General features: G+C 44.8%; 1 protein-coding gene across 6 annotated transcripts in view; it reads right to left on the bottom strand.

Moving 5' to 3' along the window:
- LOC139278597 (caldesmon, smooth muscle-like) overlaps positions 1-20,105 on the bottom strand; it is a 242,243-nt gene that overhangs the window by 142,886 nt on the left and 79,252 nt on the right. For all 6 annotated transcript variants that reach the window (XR_011596315.1, XR_011596314.1, XM_070897551.1 and 3 more), the window contains exon 3: positions 3,969-4,084. Coding sequence is in view for 4 of the 6 variants with exons in the window: in XM_070897551.1 (XP_070753652.1) it covers positions 3,969-4,045 (77 nt within the window). In the remaining 2 variants the exon portion in view is untranslated. The remainder of the gene's footprint in view (positions 1-3,968; positions 4,085-20,105) is intronic.

The raw sequence follows: 20,105 nt of genomic DNA, 5'->3' as shown, positions 1-20,105 counted from the left end.
AGTGTTTGCTAGTGCTGTTGGGGAGGAGTTAAACTAATATAGCAGGGGGATGAGAACCTACGCAGGGAGACAGAGGGAAATAGAAGGGGGGCAGAAGCAAAAGATAGAAAGGAGAATAGTAAAAGTGGAGGGCAGAGAAACCCAAGGCACAAAGCAAAAAGGGCCACATTACAGCAAGATTCAAAAGGGACAAAGTGTGTTAAAAAGACAAGCCTGAAGGCTCTGTGCCTCAATGCGAGGAGTATTCGGAATAAGGTGGATGAATTAACTGCGCAGATAGCAGTTATCGGATACGATGTGATTGACATCACGGAGACATGGCTCCAAGGTGACCAAGGCTGGGAACTCAACATCCAAGGGTATTCAGCATCTAGGAAGGATAGACAGAAAGAAAAAGGAGGCAGGGTGGCGTTGCTGGTTAAAGAGGAAATCAATGCAATTGTAAGGAAGGACATTAACCTGGATGATGTGGAATCAGTATGGGTGGAGCTGCGGAATTGCAAAGGACAGAAAACGCTAGTGGGAGTTGTGTATAGACCGCCAAATAGTAGTAGTGAGGTTGGGGACAGCATCAAACAAGAAATAAGGGATGTGTGCAATAAAGGTACAGCAGTAATCATGGGCGACTTTAATCTACATATAGATTGGGCTAACCAAACTGGTCGCAATGCAGTGGAGGAGGATTTCTTGGAGTATATTAGGGATGGTTTTCTAGCCAATATGTCGAGGAACCAACCAGGGAGCTGGCCATCTTAGACTGGGTGATGTGTAATGAGAAGGGGCTAATTAGCAATCTTGTTGTGCGAGGCCCTTTGGGGAAAAGTGACCATAATATGGTAGAATTCCTTATTAAGATGGAGAGCGACAAAGTTAATTCGGAAACTAGGGTCCTTCTAAGGAAAGGTAACTTCGACGGTATGAGGTGTGAATTAGCTGGAATAGACTAGCAGAGGAAACTTAAAGGGTTGACGATGGATAAGCAATGGCAAACATTTAAAGATCACATGGATGAACTTCAGCAATTGTACATCCCTGTCTGGAATAAAAATAAAACTGGGAAGGTGGCTCAACCATGGCTAACAAGGGAAATTAAGGATAGTGTTAAAACCAAGGAAGAGGCAAGAAAAAGCAACAAACCTGAGAACTAGGAGAAATTTAGAATTCAACAGAGGAGGACTATGGGTTTAATTAAGAAGGGGAAAATAGAGTACGAGAGGAAGCTTGCAGGGAACATAAAAAACGACTGTAAAAGCTTCTATAAATATGTGAAGAGAAAAAGATTAGTAAAGACAAACGTAGGTCCCTTGCAGTCGGATTCAGGTGAATTTATAATGGGGAACAAAGAAATGGCAGACCAATTGAACCAATACTTCGGTTCTGTCTTCACAAAGGAAAATACAAATAACCTTCTGAATGTACTAGGGGACAGTGGGTCTCGTGAGAATGAGGAACTGAAAGATATCCTTATTAGGCGGGAAATTGATGGGATTAAAGGCCGATAAATCCCTGGAGCCTGATAGTATGCATCCCAGAGTATTTAAGGAAGTGGCCCACGAAATAGTGGATGCATTAGTGATCATTTTCCAACAATCTATCGACTCTGGATCAGTTCCTATGGACTGGAGGGTAGCTAATGTAACACCACTTTTTAAAAAAGGAGGGAGAGAGAAAGCGAGAGTTAGCCTGATATCAGTAATGGGGAAAATGTTGGAATCAATCATTAAGGATGAAATAGCAGCCCATTTGGAAAGCAGTGACAGGATCGGACTGAGTCAGCATGGATTTATGAAAGGGAAATCATGCTTGATGAATCTTCTGGAATTTTTTGAGGATGTAACTAGTAGAGTGGACAAGGGAGAACCAGTGGATGTGGTGTATTTGGACTTTCAAAAGGCTTTTGACAAGGTCCCGCACAAGAGATTGGTGTGCAAAATCAAAGCGCATGGTATTGGGGATAATGTACTGACATGGATAGAGAATGGGTTGGCAGACAGGAAGCAGAGAATCGGGATAAACGGGTCCTTTTCAGAATGGCAGGCAGTTACTAGTGGGGTGCCGCAGGGTTCAGTGCTGGGACCCCAGCTCTTTACAATATACATTAACGATTTGGATGAAGGAATAGAGTGTAATATCTCCAAGTTTGCGGATGACACTAAACTGGGTGGCAGTGTGAGCTGTGAGGAGGACGCTAAGAGGCTGCAGGGTGACTTGGACAGATTAGGTGAGTGGGCAAATACATGGCAGATGCAGTATAATGTGGATAAATGTGAGGTTATCCATTTTGGGGGCAAAAACACAAAGGCAGAATATTATCTGAATGGCTGCAGACTAGAAAAAGGGGAGGTGCAACGAGACCAGGGTGTCATGGTTCATCAGTCACTGAAAGTGGGCACGCAGGTACAGCAGGCGGTAAAGAAGGCAAATGGTAGGGGATTTGAATATAGGAGCAGGGAAGTCTTACTGCAGTTGTACAGGGCCTTAGTGAGGCCTCACCTGGAATATTGTGTTCGGTTTTGGTCTCCTAGTCTGAGGAAGGACATTCTTGCTATTGAGGGAGTGCAGCGAAGGTTCACCAGACTGATTCCAGGGATGGCTGGGCTGTTATATGAGGAGAGACTGGATCAACTGGTCCTTTATTCACTGGCACTTAGAAGGATGAGAGGGGATCTCATAGAAACATATAAGATCCTGACGGGACTGGACAGGTTAGATGCGGGAAGAATGTTCTCGATGTTGGGGAAGTCCAGAACCAGGGGACATAGTCTTAGGATAAAGGGGTAGGCCATTTAGGACTGAGATGAGGAGAAACTTCTTCACTCAGAGAGTTGTTGACCTGTGGAATTCCCTGTCGCAGAGAGTTGTTGATGCCAGTTCATTGGATATATTCAAGAGGGATTTAGATATGTCCCTTACGGTTAAGAGGATCAAGGGGTATGGAGAGAAAGCAGGAAAGGTGTATTGAAGGAATGATCAGCCATTATCTTATTGAATGGCGATGCAGGCTCGAAGGGCCGAATAGCCTACTCCTGCACCTATTTTCTATGTTTCTATGTTTAACCAAGGTGCATCACAGGAGCGCTATCAGACAAAATTTGACATTGTTAATGCACAAATATACCGACTTAATATAATATTATAAGATTTAAAATAATAATCTTTCTTTCACAGGCCAGTCTGATTTAAGCCACCTGTGCACTTTTCCCATTATGCCAAAACCCAAATCTTATTGGGCTGCATTCCGTATTCACTGCAGTACGGTGGGAGTGCTGCATTGCCAGAGGTGAAGAGGTCTTACCTGTTCCTGTGGTTCCCACAATAATATTTGAAAGATCCCACAATAATATTTGAAAAGCAGAGAATACTTCTAGTGTCCTGGCCAACATTCTTCTCTCAAACAACCCAAATGAAAAAAAGCCAGATTAACTGGTTGTTCATTTAATTTGCTGTTTGTGAGATCTTCCTACCATGTTTTCCTACATGACAACAAAAACTTCATTTCAAAAGCATCATTTATCGAATGTGCATTGCTTTAGGATGGCCTGGTGAGATACAATCTAGATGCCGGTGCTTTCCTTCCAGTATAATACATAGTAGCGATGTCACTAAGGTTAGAAGTGGGATCTGCTTATAATCGCACCAGTTTCTCGATGTTCAATGGACCAAACAGAAAACCGCAGGTGAAGACATTTAATCATTCATTTAAATTAACTCCCAGAAATATCCGAAATATTTTAAAATAATATAGATTTAAAATTGCACCAACTCAATGACAGTTTTTACAAGTTTCTGATCCGAGGTAAATTTGACACTCCGAGCGCAGGTCTTGCTGCGATGAGAGTGCACAGCAGGAATTTAGGTATGGAGGTCATGAGGGTACAGACCTCCATGCCTGATTTCCTAATAAGCACTTCCAGCATGCCACAAATGTAACGGTAAATGTGTCCTGTACCGAGTGCACAAAGCATTACCTTTCTACTTCACGGCGCATTTCATCGCGCTTTTTCCTGCGTTCCTCCCTACGACGTTCAAACTCATCCATATCCATGGTTTATGGACAAATGTTCTGCTGTGCCTTGGTAAAAATCTGAAAATAGTAAGTTATTTAATGGTTAAAACACTGCCAACAGAATTCATACATGTGCACATATGTGTGTAAATATATATGTTATATATTTCTTCATATATATACACGCTAGAACTTCTACCACATGTCCAATGAAAAAAAGTCTTTTAAAAAATGTTGTCAAACAATTTGGATTAATTCAACAAGCAGAACTGTTCTCATATCTATCAGCACCATATGCAGATGTTAAACAAATGCAAGAAAGATTTTCAGAGAAAACAAGGTGCTTATTTAAAATGTATGACTCTGTGGATTGTTACTGTCCAGTCAGTAGTAATGACCCTAACAGTAGGTCTTTAGTCTGCAAGGATAGAGCAGTCGCTCTGGCACTTAAAAGCTCACCATTCCAAATATTAACATCCTTCTGTTCAAGCTGCACACTGTGTGACATAAAATGCTGCAATGAAAGCTCTCCTATATCGTGCTGCAAATATTTAAAAATCTGTCTTACCAGTAACGAATGTTTCCAATTGAGCAGACTAATAAGAAGTCGAAGGGAACGCGTGCTGCATCCCTGGGACCACCCAGAAGTCTCACAGCGCTTAATTCCTTCCGCGAATTAGACTTTCTCAGAACAGGAAAGCAAAGACAGCCCAATCCCTGTGGTTTAATCAAACGATACCTTTTCTTGATATCTATTAGTCCACTGAATAGCAATGTCTGCTGAGAATCACTGCAGAAAATGCTCCAGCACCCTGAGACGGCCCATCATTTTACGGTGAGCTCCTTCGAAGCCCAGGTCTAGAAATGGCTACTAGAAAAGGGAAAGCTGCCTTCTCGCACTGCTGCTTTGTTTACAGAGCTGTCAGTGGTTAGCAAAACTCTGAAGGGAATCTGGCGTTTAAGGCCAACTCTTCGATTGTTTCCTGTACCGTGCTGGAGGCCTCCACTTCCTTTGGAATCCCAGCCTCGGCAGCTCAGTGAGCACGGAAAACATTCTGTAAGCTGTGTGCAGACAGGACTGCTGCCTGGATGCTGTGGTGCATGCTGCCCGAGGGTCAGCTGACCTTGGCTTCAAATACGTTTCATTGGTTTCCCTCTTGTCAGGAGATTGAGAAAAGTAGCAATAAAAATGTGTGTATATATATATGGGAGAAAACTTCCAATCGGTCACTTTGAACGGGACAAATACTGACTGGTATTAAATCTTTATGAGCAGCAAAACACCCTTTAAAACATGAAAGTGTTGTTTTGTCTTAGGCTTGATTCTTCACAGATGTAATGCCCTTGAGTTTGGTAATCTCCTCTTAGGTGAGCATTGTACTTATTGCATGTAGATAGGTTACTACTGTTCGTGCCAGGGTGTCCCTGGAGATGGAGCACACAGTGTCTACCGGTACGCTCACGGCCTTCTGCGAGAGGTGGGCACCGGAGGGACTGGAGTGCATCATCACCCTCGGCAACCAAATTTTAATTTGACCGTTTATGGTTCACAAAGTTTTATATGTTAATTTGTCGTTCTAGTGTCCTTTTAATTAAGGGGGTACTCGGTTTTATCGTTTAATTAAAATAGTTGTAGATAGGTTGCACCATGTACACTGAGGTGGAATGCCCAAGCTTTAGTCTTCATGGGCCACATGGGTGTATACCATGACATCTTACGTGCCACATATAAATTTTTAATCCTGTTCCCGTTGATTTTCATATGTCTCACGTTGCCGATACTAACTGGTCTTAGTGTTCTGGTTCGGGGTTTATCCAACTATATGACAACATCCCTAAAAACAGCCTTTTCAAAACTCCACAAATACAAACAGGGCAAATGGACAAATAGGACTAAGTTGTCAGGGCGTGGGCGTCACAGGTTGACACCCTTCACTGAGTTATTTTTATCCCTCTGAGGCTACAACAGGAATGTCCAACCTGTGACCCAATCAAACCAACTTCCACTGTTCTACTGTAGCTCATTCTCTTTCCCTTCACGGTCATGCACCACCCTGAGTTATATATATTTCACTGTTTGTTCATCGTCGCTGGGTCAATCTACATAGCGCAGATACAGACATAGGAGAAGGACGGTGCAGTCAAGGATGTCAAAGGCAGCAGAGAGATCCAATAGGATGAGGAAAACTGATGAGCTACAGTTGCAGTCACACACATTGGTACAGTCACAGTGCTGTGGAAAGGATGAAAACTGAAATGGAAGTCTTTAAGCAAGCAGTGGTGGAGGTACAAGTCACTGATCCATTCCAGAACTTGGGAGAAAATGGGAGGTTGGAACAGGGTAATAGTTGAAGGGAATGGAAGATATTTGAGCTTTCTTCTTTTGAATGGGATTGATAACAATGGTGTTGAAGAATGTAGGGATAGTGCAAGGGAATAGAGAGAGATCAGCATGCGTAAGGCTGAGGTGAGGAAGTTGGGTGTTTAGGAGCTAGAACAAGAGTTAAAGAGAGCAGATATGCTTCATGAGAAGATGAGCTTAATGAGGATTGGGAGGGGAGGTAGTGGAGAAACTGAAAAGTATGGGATGAATTGAAGGTTTGAATGGGATGGGAGAAGAAGGATGAGAGCCAAGGAGAATGGGAAAGGAGAGGAGGCAAAGATGAATGGGATTGACTTTTGACTCAAAGAATTTTATGAGTTCTTCGAATTTGGGGAGCCATTTCCAAGTAGTAGGTGATGGTGGAAACCCATGCTTTTCCACCAGAGCATTTTGGAAAATTGAGTGCCGATATTTGGAATAGTGTCCCCTTGGTGTACAAATTGAAAGTGGAGGGTTCAGTGGAAGAAACACCTGGTAGTGGAAAAAAGGAGGTTGGTGTTGTTTCAACTCTCCAGGAGCAACTTGAATATTGCTCAGATTTAACCTTGGAACGTGGACAATGGTACAGCTTGAGGTGGACATGAGAGAGTTGGCAGTGGATGGCCAGACCACTTACTCACTGTGTATTTGTCTGTATCAATGTTTGTAAATAGGGATTTAAATGTGTTTTTATCAGTGTCTAATATATCATACATCATTGCATTCCCATTACTGTAATAACTTGAAAAAAAATCACAAGTCATCACATTCATATTTCTCCTCGTGTTCTGCAATTCCAGGCTCCTTCATTCCTGCACTTCAGGCAAGCACTAAAATATTTCCCTTACTGCCAGAAATAGTCATCCTAGGTTGGGATTAAGAGGGATCATTAAAGGGCCAGAGTACAAGAAGCTTTCACTGTGCCTGTCTGTAATCCTAACCTGGTTTATGCTGACACTGGGAGCAAAAAGTGCAAAGAATTGCATTCCAAAGTGTTGGCATACTCCACCTTCGTGACTACAAAAATTCACCCAAAGGCATCAGTTTTAAATGCACAATGTAAGTGCTGTGGCTTGTGCTGAATGTGAAACTGTTCAAAAGGTTGCTTGAACATGTTGAGCTGGTAGTCCAGGTGTAACTGATCTTGACTAACAATGTCACATATGCAAAGGTTGGCAAAGGTCTTGATTTGGTGGCTGTCTCTAAAATTCAGTCACCATTCAGGGAGTTTTGCGCCAGGCCTGTCCTGGGGAGACTTTCAATTGCTGGCCACCTGTTTCATGCCTGAAAAATATAATCAGCGGTTGAAAGTCGGGTGGGGACATAGCGAAGTCGATAGGAAAGAAAATTGGGCATGATGTAAACTGGGTGGCCCAGTCGCTATATTCACTCTACTGGCATGGACCAATTTCACCTCCAGTGAGTTTCCAGCCACTCAGGAATTTCCTTCTTAAACTCCATGATCAATGTCACATTTCTTTATCTGTTTCAAGATCCATTCTAAAGGAACAAGTGTAATATTCTAATCCAAGTTAAAAGAAAACATACTTTGTTCCCCATAGCTGGTTGGCTGGGGGCTAGCAGTAGTATATCCATTTATGTGAGCAAAATAGCTCAGATACTGGGAATGGGGAAGGAAAGACTGAGAGGAAGTATAAACCCAAGTAGTTTGGTGGAGCAGGTTCTTGCTTTCTGAAACCATGTTGAATGTAAATTATTAGAATATTTTCATTTGGTGATTCTCAGTTTTATATATTAATGACTGATCCTATCGTTTGTCCAGTTACTAATGAAAGACTAAAGGATCTATAGTTACCCAGATTTGTTTTATTGTCATTCTTAACAATAGGTACCATGTTGGCTTGTTTCCAATCCACTGGGGTCTTCTCTGTATTCATTGACACCCTCAAGATGACTATCAGCCCTTCATAGAACCAATTATATTAAAAAAGCTGCTGATATTAATTTATTTGTGTGTATAGTAATGGGATAACAACAGTGTGCAGTGGGAGACAACTTTAATGAGGGAACTGTTCTATGAAATTGACCAACTGCACAATAAAGCCTGAACAATAAGTGCTGGTATTCCAAGGGACAACCCTGAAACATTCCCATGTTCTCGTCCTTATTCTAAAAAAAACTTCATTCAGAAGCAAAGTCTACTTTCCTTTTGGACTTCTGTAAGAGGCAGAATTCTAACCAATGACATAGTCAGGCAGAGGTGGTGTGTATTCATATTGGTATTCGATCCAGACTTTCTGGATTAGGTGCAATTCCAGTAGCTCATGTTTCAGTGGCATAAAAGCTAGCACATCTGGACTGATTGAAGCATCAGTGAAATGCAGCAGGTTGCCTCAAAGCCCTTGAATGTTAATGTGATATAATGTCAAGTTTCAATCTAGTAATCTGAGATCACTAAATTATCCAATTGAGTGCTCCACAGACTTGTAGATAATGACTTTCCCTTTTTTTGCCAGACTTGTATTTGTGCAGAAGGTCGTTGAATCTTCATGTGTAGAATGTGTAAGTACTATAAGCTCCAGCATCTTACTCTGCAGCTACTCTGAAGCTTGTATGAAATAAAGAGAACAAAGAAGGCAAAATTGCCTCACGCTGCGATTGGAGGCGGTCACCTTCCAAGGCCGGGACATTTATCACCCGGCGCGCAATTCAGCCTTTCGCCACTCAACGGAGGCGGAGCGCTATCGGAGGCGATTCGCATCTGTGGAGGGGCGCTCCCAGGTGAAAGAGCAGCACTGAGTCCAGAGCCCCGCCAGCAATGTCAGTGTTACACAGACAGCGTAGCGCTGGCGCGGCAAATCACCCTGCCCTTTCAATTAAAGGGGAGGGCCGTTGCACGCGTGGCAGTCCCTTTGGCGGCTGCCACTGGGCCACCAGGGATGCCCTCGACCGGGCCAACAGCCCGGCACCCAAAACAGAATGCCGGTCTGCAGGTTGAGGAGAGGGGCACCATTGTTGGGCCAATAGAAGAGTCAGCCAACAGAGAAATATGGCGACCCATGGCGTAAACAGCATCCCCTTTAAGGGGCGCCCTGGTGGAGGATGTCAGCCAGAATCACGACTCGTGGTGCTGGCAGTGACATGGGCCGGAGCCATTCTTGCCGCCCGCGGGGCGCAAAGGGGTCGGCGCAAGAGCGATGACATCACCGTGCGTGCACCAGCCCGGGGCGCAAATCGCGGGGCATGATGCTAACGATACAATGCCCCCCCAAATCTCCAGGGCAATGTCCCCGGAGGTGCTATCGCCGTCTTCCCCCGGGCGATAACCTCGTTGCGTCCCATTAGTGCCCCCCGGAGGTGCTAATGGGGCTATAAAAAAGCTAAATTTCATCCCCAAATTATATTGTAATTCCATGGAAATAAATTGAGTTGTTTTAAACCGATCTGAATGTGGTAAGGGTTATACCTGTGAGAGGGTTATACAGGCGGCTGTTATTGTTGAAGTCTGTCCAGTTCCAATCGCAGGCAAGCCTTTACCAGAGTGCAAATGGCAGAGAGGGGTCTTAGGTTTTCCGATTTGTGTTATTTCCAGGTCGGTGTTACAGTATCACCAATCAGAAAATCCAGGCCGCAGTATCCAAGCCTTTAATTCGGCTCCCATAATGAGGATGCCTCTAACACCTCCTTCACACTCATATGGGCATTGTATGGGCAAGTTTATCGACTTTGTTTTAGATTATTTACTTTTTTATTATGCTTATGTAATAAATGTTATTTAAATTACCACATACAAGATTTGTTCAGAAATCAATGTAGCCACTGAAACCGGATTGAATAGTTGAGTGATTTGATTGGTTTGATTTGCTTTGGTTAGTAGCTTTTTAAAAAATTGAAGGAGTCAAGTCACTGGTTTGGACTGGTTACTGATTGTCCCGAGGCAAACCAGCAAGTTCAGTGAGCATTTAAGCCAATCAGAATGACTGCATATCAGAAGGATAGAATAAAAGGAAAAGGAGGTGGGGTAGCATTGCTGGTTAAAGAAGAGATTAATGCAATAGTTAGAATGGACATTAGCTTGGATGATGTGGAATCTATATGGATAGAACTACAGAATGCCAAAGGGCAAAAAATGTTAGTGGGAGTTGTGTACAGACCTACATTAGTAGTAATGTTGGGGAGGGCATCAAACAGGAAATTAGGGGTGCATGCAATAAGGGTGCAGCAGTTATAATGGGTGACTTTAATATGCATATAGATTGGGCTAACCAAACTGGAAGCAATACGGTGGAGGAGGATTTCCTGGAGTGCATAAGGGATGGTTTTCTAGACCAATATGTTGAGGAACCAACTAGGGGGGAGGCCATCTTAGACTGGGTGGTGTGTAATGAGAGAGGATTAATTAGCAATACCGTTGTGCGAGGCCCCTTGGGGAAGAGTGACCATAATATGGTGGAATTCTGCATTAGGATGGAGAATGAAAAAATTAATTCAGAGACCATGGTCCAGAACTTAAAGAAGGGTAACTTTGAAGGTATGAGGCGTGAATTAGCTAGGATTGATTGGCGAATGATACTTAAGGGGTTGACTGTGGATGGGCAATGGCAGACATTTAGAGACCGCATGGATGAACTACAACAATTATACATTCCTGTCTGGTGTAAAAATAAAAAAGGGAAGGTGGATCAACCGTGGCTATCAAGGGAAATCAGGGATAGTATTAAAGCCAAGGAAGTGGCATACAAATTGGCCAGAAATAGCAGTGAACCCGGAGACTGGGAGAAATTTAGAACTCAGCAGAGGAGGACAAAGGGTTTGATTAGGGCAGGGAAAATGGAGTACGAGAAGAAGCTTGCAGGAAACATTAAGACGGATTGCAAAAGTTTCTATAGATATGTAAAGAGAAAAAGGTTAGTAAAGGCAAATGTAGGTCCCCTGCAATCAGAATCAGGGGAAGTCATAACGGGGAACAAAGAAATGGCAGACCAATTGAACAAGTACTTTGGTTCGGTATTCACTAAGGAGGACACTAACAACCTTCCGGATATAAGAGGGGTCAGAGGGTCTAGTAAGGAGGAGAAACTGAGGGAAATCCTTATTAGTCGGGAAATTGTGTTGGGGAAATTAATGGGATTGAAGGCCGATAAATCCCCAGGGCCTGATGGACTGCATCCCAGAGTACTTAAGTAGGTGGCCTTGGAAATAGTGGATGCATTGACAGTCATTTTCCAACATTCCATTGACTCTGGATCAGTTCCTATCGAGTGGAGGGTAGCCAATGTAACCCCACTTTTTAAAAAAGGAGGGAGAGAGAAAACAGGGAATTATAGACCGGTAAGCCTGACATCGGTAGTGGGTAAGATGATGGAATCAATTATTAAGGATGTCATAGCAGCGCATTTGGAAAGAGGTGATATTATAGGTCCAAGTCAACATGGATTTGTGAAAGGGAAATCATGCTTGACAAATCTTCTAGAATTTTTTGAGGATGCTTCCAGTAGAGTGGACAAGGGAGAACCAGTTGGTGTGGTATATTTGGACTTTCAGAAGGCTTTCGACAAGGTCCCACACAAAAGATTAATGTGCAAAGTTAAAGCACATGGGATTGGGGGTAGTGTGCTGACATGGATTGAGAACTGGTTGTCAGACAGGAAGCAAAGAGTAGGAGTAAATGGGTACTTTTCAGAATGGCAGGCGGTGACTAGTGGGGTACCGCAAGGTTCTATGCTGGGGCCCCAGCTGTTTACACTGTACATTAATGATTTAGACGAGGAGATTAAATGTAGTATCTCCAAATTTGCGGATGACACTAAGTTAGGTGGCAGTGTGAGCTGTGAGGAGAATGCTATGAGGCTGCAGAACGACTTGGATAGGTTAAGTGAGTGGGCAAATGCATGGCAGATGAAGTATAATGTGGATAAATGTGAGGTTATCCACTTTGGTGGTAAAAACAGAGAGACAGACTATTATCTGAATGGTGACAGATTAGAAAAAGGGGAGGTGCAACGAGACCTGGGTGTCATGGTACATCAGTCATTGAAGGTTGGCATGCCGGTACAGCAGGCGGTTAAGAAAGCAAATGGCATGTTGGCCTTCATAGCGAGGGGATTTGAGTACAGGGGCAGGGAGGTGTTGCTACAGTTGTACAGGGCCTTGGTGAGGCCACACCTGGAGTATTGTGTACAGTTTTGGTCTCCTAACCTGAGGAAGGACATTCTTGCTATTGAGGGAGTGCAGCGAAGGTTCACCAGACTGATTCCCGGGATGGCGGGACTGACCTATCAAGAAAGACTGGATCAACTGGGCTTGTATTCACTGGAGTTCAGAAGAATGAGAGGGGACCTCATAGAAACATTTAAAATTCTGATGGGGTTAGACAGGTTAGATGCAGGAAGAATGTTCCCAATGTTGGGGAAGTCCAGAACCAGGTGTCACAGTCTAAGGATAAGGCGTAAGCCATTTAGGACCAAGATGAGGAGGAACTTCTTCACCCAGAGAGTGGTGAACCTGTGGAATTCTCTACCACAGAAAGTAGTTGAGGCCAATTCACTAAATATATTCAAAAAAGAGTTAGATGTAGTCCTTACTACTAAGGGGATCAAGGGGTATGGTGAGAAAGCAGGAATGGGGTACTGAAGTTGCATGTTCAGCCATGAACTCATTGAATGGCGGTGCAGGCTAGAAGGGCCGAATGGCCTACTCCTGCACCTATTTTCTATGTTTCTATATAGACAAGAAAAAACATAGGTAACTTTAGCTCAGCCACAGATTTTACAAGATGAGGGCATTGCTTTAAACTTCGGAGAGGTAAAATCACAGTTTAAATTTAACAGCTTTACACAGAGTGGTGAATGCATGGAATGGACTGCCAAGGGTGGCAATGAGGGCTGTGCCGATAGATGGACAGATAGGCTGATAAGCTGATAACAGGAACGTTTAGATAAACAGGTAAGTAAGCAGATAAATAAATGGAGAGATGGGCAGAAAGGGGTAGAAATTTGTCTTGGGCAGTAGCGCAAAGCAGGCCGTTATGCTCCACATCCAGGGGTCGAAAATTAAGGCCTCTCTTTAAGGCCCTTTACCGCGGTAATGAAGCGGGTAAGCCTCACCGACCGGGGGGCAGACAGATAGGCTGCCCGTCCTAAATTGCCCCTGGGTTTCTACGTCGCCCATGTTGCCGCCCGTCGGCCACGCGCCGACCCCACACCGACCGGCGGCGACCCCCTTTCCGACCCCCGGAAATTGCCCCGCGGGAGGGGCGCCACCCTACGGGAAGCTGTGTGTGCCTGGGCGGCGCGTCCGCCCTTAAAGGGGAAGGCGCACTGCCGGCGTCTCCATTTTATTTTCATTGTCGGCCGACTCTGAGAACATCCCGATAATGGTGGCCACGGGTTCGTACCGGGCCGCTGGTCCAGCCAAAACCCTCCCTGATGGCCCAGTGGACCCACCTAAACTTATTGCAGAGCTCGCAACAGCCCTCGCCTTTAACTGAAGGGGATGGACGTTGTGACGCGTCAGCGCGCCGTGGCACGTCTGCATCACGCTGACATCATCAGAACGATAGCTGCCCCGATCCAAGGGAACTTCCGACCCCCAGCCGACAGCAACACCACCCCGACCCAAAAAATAAACAAGCAGTTGAATACCACGTAAATCTCCGCCCCATGGATTGGGGCAGAGAAAAAAAACGACAGAACCGGTGAGTGCGCCTCTTTTTCATCAGGGGGCAATTTCAGTCCCCTGATATTTCGTTTCAGTGAAGTCAATTCCACCTTTTTTAGTTTAACTGTGCCACATTAACCTATAAAATCACAGGCTCCAAAGTAATTTGCCTGTAATTACTGTCAATTGGGGAAAAGTTTCCATTACTTTTCTAAAACTGATTAAGAACAAATTTATGATGTGTAATTTTTCTGTTACTCTAAAAGGCCATCTTTGGAAGAATTTAAAATAAAAAGAATTGCCACATTGATTGTGCCATTTACTGAATTTTGCTGCAACATCAAAATAATTGAATGATATTGTTGAATCATCTGTGAAAGAGATTTAATCTGGAGCAGCCATAACAGTTTGAATCACTCATTGGACCACAAGTACAAGTGTCCAGGAATTATTACCCTAAACGGAGCTTTTCAGGCCTGAGAGCAAAGAACTGCTTCTTTCTGACATTATAAAAGAAAATAAATACTTTTATATTAATATAGTAACTTTCACAAATCATTTACAGTTAAATTTGAAGCATAGTCTCTGTTGTAATGTAGTAAATGCAGTAGCCAATTTGTACACATCAAGCTCCCACAATACAGTAATGTGATAATGGCCAGATAATCTGTTTTAGTGATGTTGGTCGATAGTTAATTATTGGTCAAGGCACCTGAGACAGCAGACAGGACCTCAGTTTAATGTCCCATCTAAAAGACGGCACCACGGACAGTGCAGCACTCCTCAGTACTGCACTGGAGTGCCAGCCTAAATTTTTGTGCTCCAGTCTCTGGAGTGGGATTTGAACCCAAAACCTTCTGACTCAGAATGAGAGTACTGCCCACTGAACTACAGCTGACACAGGTCATGTAGAAAAATTATTCCTATATATGGACGCTTTTGTCTGGGTATTCTGAATAAATCATTTATTTAATATACATTTCTTACATTGGTGCCATCTTGATCTAGCTGCATTTATATGTAACAGGAAAATCTCACTACTGTTGCCATTATGTTGTAATTATAAAGATTGAATCCTTTTTTTCATTTTGATTATAAAACATTATGTTTATCAACATATTTTTTAATACTTGATCCGTGCTTCAGTTATTACAGAAAATGAAATATAAATATTTGAAATATACACTTGGCATGAACTCAAACAATGAACTCCAACTCAAAGTCAAACCACTCCATGGGCTCAATTTTTCTCGATCCCATTTTCTGGCGTATTGCCAGAGTTGCGCCGTTTAATTAGGTAAATAAATGCGCCAGAAAAAAATCTCCGAAGTTTCCCCGATATTTGGGCAGTAATCTGCAGCCGCTTGGCGTGGCCAGTCGCCTCGGGGGGTTGGAGCCTGCGGTCTGCGCTGGAAAAAGGAGTTGGGCTTTCTGCGCATGTGCAGGGGAAAAAACTGACGTTCTGTAGAGCTCAGAGAAAGGAGAATGGCAGGCAGTGTTGGCTTGTGGATGGCAGCCATTAGAGGTGGCAACAGGGAATGGACAGTCAGCATCAGGCCACAGGACTCATTTTAGGTCCTTCAAGACTGCTCAGTGGTAAGTAACATCACCACCTAGTTTGGAGACCGGGCTTAAAGGACTCAAGTCAGAGGTAGGTAAAATGAATAGGGAGCGTAATTATGACAGAAAGCAGGCATGATGAGAATTTAAATCACAGGAAAGCATTACAGGAAATAAGTCTGACAGCTTAGTGGAAGAGAGAGGGAGAATATGAGATAGAATAGAACAAATTTGAGAGAGGAATGGCATCGCGATTACAATTCCAGGCAACTGATGCATCTCTCAAGAGACTGAACTCATAACTACCACCCAATACCATCAAAGATCAGTGATGCAAACCTAACGCAGCAACTGAAGTATTTTCTTGTAGTCCAAAGAGTTTCACTGCAAATGGAAGCAACAGCGATGTCCTACTATGCAAGAACAATTCTATTGTCTGTAAACTCTCCATTTTACTAGGGGTTGTACTTTGAACTTGCTCCCTCCCCCGCCGAGCCTCTCCAGTCCCGAGTGCAGTGCGTGCTTTCCCACTCTGTGGCCCACAAGTGCGTGCCTGCCGGTCAGTGCACTCCCTCCCTCTCCCGCTGAGCCTCTCCGGTCCGGAGTGCGTGCCTTTCCGCTCTGTGGCCCCCCGAGTGCGTGCCTTCCCGCTCTGTGGCCCCCCCCCCCCCAGAGTGCGTGCCTTCCCGCTCTGTGGCCCCCGAGTGCGTGCCTTCCCACTCTGTGGCCCCCGAGTGCGTGCCTTCCCGCTCTGTGACCCCCGAGTGCGTGCCTTCCCGCTCTGTGGCCCCCGAGTGCGTGCCTTCCCGCTCTGTGGCCCCCCCCCCCCCCGAGTGCGTGCCTTCCCGCTCTGTGACCCCCGAGTGCGTGCCTTCCCACTCTGTGGCCCCCACCCCGAGTGCGTGCCTTCCCGCTCTGTGGCCCCCGAGTGCGTGCCTTCCCGCTCTGTGGCCCCCGAGTGCGTGCCTTCCCGCTCTGTGGCCCCCCCCCCCGAGTGCGTGCCTTCCCACTCTGTGGCCCCCCCTCCCCGAGTGCGTGCCTTTCCGCTCTGTGGCCCCCGAGTGCGTGACTTCCCGCTCTGTGGACCCCAAGTGCGTGCCTTCCCGCTCTGTGGCCCCCGAGTGCGTGCCTTCCCGCTCTGTGGCCCCCCCCCCCCCCGAGTGCGTGCCTTCCCGCTCTGTGGCCCCCGAGTGCGTGCCTTCCCGCTCTGTGGCCCCCGAGTGCGTGCCTTCCCGCTCTGTGGCCCCCCCCCCAAGTGCGTGCCTTCCTGCTCTGTGCCCCCGAGTGCGTGCCTTCCCGCTCTGTGGCCCCCGAGTGCGTGCCTTCCCACTCTGTGGCCCCCGAGTGCGTACCTTCCTGCTCTGTGGCCCCCGAGTGTGTGCCTTCCCGCTCTGTGGCCCCCGAGTGCGTGCCTTCCCGCTCTGTGGACCCCGAGTGCGTGCCTTCCCACTCTGTGGCCCCCCCGAGTGCGTGCCTTCCCGCTCTGTGGCCCCTGAGTGCGTGCCTTCCCGCTCTGTGGACCCTGAGTGCGTGCCTTCCCACTCTGTGGCCCCCCGAGTGCATGCATGCTGGTCAGTTTGCTCCTTCTCTCCCGCACCGATCCTCTCCGGTCCTGAGTGAGTGCCGGTCCAGGTTCACTCAGCTTCCCGCCCCTATCCCAGGCTGAATGGCCTCCGATGTACTTACCTGCACTGATTTTATAACTCTCCACAGGGGTTTTCTCGAGAGGCCATATACGCTGGCCTAATTAGAAATGGAGTAACTATCAGCTGGCCAAAGTTGTCTAACTGGCCAGAATTGGCATAGGTGACTGGTTAGGCCCCCTTTTGAGGAAAAAAAAATGTACCTAAAAAAACCGTAATAAATGAGTTACGCTGGTGCAAATGGATTGGGGAAATTGCAGATTTTTAAGTTAGGCCAGTAAAAGCAGCTTACTCCAAAAAAAACGGTGCAAATGCTGGGGAAAATTGAGCCCATGCATAAAACTGGCTATTGCGTTTCCTACTGTTTGCATAGTAACCATCCATGAAGCATATTCAAGGGAAGAGTATCATAGTGAATAGTGTCAGAGTCGAGTATTAGAATGAAGATATTAAAGTGACAGATATTAAAGTGAAGAAGATTAAAGTGAAGGGGATTAGAGTGAAAAGTATTGGAATGGGGTGTTATAGTGAAGAGTATTGTAGTGGACTATTACAATGAAGAGTATTACAATGAAGAGTATTAGAGTGAAAAGTATTAGATATGGGGTGCTTGACTAAAGACTATGATGACGAGGAGTTTTGAAGAGTATTGGAGTGAAGAGTGAACTGCCATAAAGAAAAATAATAAAAAGAATGAGAATATACAATATTATCACCAAGGAATATTGAAAACTCAATAATTACTCTAAAATAGTACACTTCTTCCTTTAAAAAGTAATTATATATTTACTTGAAAGTTATGTTATTACAGGGTATGGCTCGTGATCTATTCAGGCAGCATGTTAGTCTATCAATATTCAGCCATGGAATAGATAGACTCAGATTCACATTGGTGATCCCTGTACGACAACATCTCAATCTCAGCCAAGTGGGACGCTCTATGAGGTGGAATATGATTCGTGAAAGTTTGGCATTTTCACACTATTATGAGGAAGATCATCATAGGCGGTCCCTCGAACAAGGATGACTTGCTTCCACGAGAGTTCACAGATATTTCAATGAAGGACCCGATGTTCCAGTCCTGAACTCCAGTTGAGGGGGTGAAAGATGCCTGTGCGTGAATTTTTTAAACGTGTGGTGACCGTTGCACATCAGCCACCACACGGGCTTGACAGAGCTCGGCCTTTATCCAGTGGAAAGGATTAACCAGGATGACTGGAGACCTGCTCTGCTGCACGGACCTAGTGCGCACACATGTCGAAGATAGAACTATAAGGTAAGGGCAATTAATGGTGAGCTTTTCTAATACAGTTCCTGGTGGCGAGCTCATATTTGATAGAGGCAGATAGACCCTGAAGGTTGATTGGTGGGGTCAGGGGAGCAAGGGGGGCGGGGGTTGGGGAGACGGGTGAAGGATATTGCACCTATAAGCAGTTTTTATATGAGTTTCTAGAGATTGGGCAAAATATTATCATGGAGACCAGTGTAGAGAAGGAAACCAGCAACATGTTATTAGCAATACTAAAACACATATTAAATCAATCCTTACTTTCTCTGCCAAAGGTACAACAATTTTTAAATAAACTCTTGAGTTTCTATTCATGTATATCAAAGGACGTTTCAAGTCCACAGCTGCACAAGTTGCTGTAAACTTGGCACAAGATGAACATTGATTTTGGACACTGAACTTTTGTACTGTATTTTTTCATCGCTAAACTCAGTATATTTTCTTTTAAATAATGGCTCCACTGGGAAATTGGGTATTGTAAACATATTAGGTCATTCAGAGTTAAAAGTTAGCTTATCCAATCTTACCTTGACAGGCTTCACGAGATTTAAATCTTTAGCATTACTGATACTCACAAAGAGTCATGAGGGATGATTCTCCAAGTACCCATGATCGGCGGGGAGCTTGGCACTGCCTGTGATTGTCCGTCCATTGTAACCAAATGAAATCAATGGATGGAAAGGCCCAAAGGTTGAAGCTTCTCACCTGTCCCATGTACTTGGAAAAAGTGTTTATATTTTGTAAAAACACATTCCTACCGTTTTCTTAAAGCCCATCTTTTCACTTAAAAACAATTTCCTCTCCAGTGCTGGTCAGTTTATTGCCCGTCCCAAGTTACCCTGTGAATGTGGTGGGGGTTTTACAACTGATTAGTTCACTGGCCCAATTCAGAGAGCAGAACAGGGGTAAATTGCCAGGAGGGTTCTCATGCCCCTCCGCCATAACTTCAGCGGAAGAGCTACGGAAACCCTGTTTACACCAAAGTTACAGCAGATGAGCAAGAGAACTCCGGTGGAAATTTATCCTTTAAGATGATGGAACTAGAGTTAGGTGTAGGTCAGAATTGTGACGAATCTGATTCTAGTCCATTTAAATTTACTACTTGCCATGTTGAAGCTTGAACTCATAACCTCTAGATTACCAGTCCAGCACCATACCCACTACACTAATTATTAAGTGCAATTTTCCATTGGTTCACTATTCACAATAAATTTAAGGGTGAATTTTCCATCTATTGCTTTTGGTACGGAGTTGACAGCACATATTGGGATACTTTTGAGATGTGACACCTTTGAGAGGTATAAGAACATAAGAAATAGGAACAGGAGTAGGCCATATGGCCCCTCGAGCCTGCTCCGCCATTCAATAAGATCATGGCTGATCTGATCATAGACTCAGCTCCAACTCCCTACCTGCTCCCCATAACCCCTTATCCCTTTATGGTTTAAGAAACTGTCTATTTCTGTCTTAAATTTATTCAATGTCCCACAGCTCTCTGAGGCAGCGAATTCCACAGATTTACAACCCTCAGAGAAGAAATTTCTCCTCATCTCAGTTTTAAATGGGTGGACCCTTATTCTAAGATCATGCCCTCTAGCTCTAGTCTCCCCCATCAGTGGAACATCC

Source organism: Pristiophorus japonicus, chromosome 13 (genome assembly GCF_044704955.1).
Source record: "Pristiophorus japonicus isolate sPriJap1 chromosome 13, sPriJap1.hap1, whole genome shotgun sequence".
Classification (NCBI taxonomy): Eukaryota; Metazoa; Chordata; class Chondrichthyes; family Pristiophoridae; genus Pristiophorus; species Pristiophorus japonicus.
Note: the sequence above shows the minus strand (reverse complement) of the source record. Positions and strands in the feature narration are given on the sequence as shown.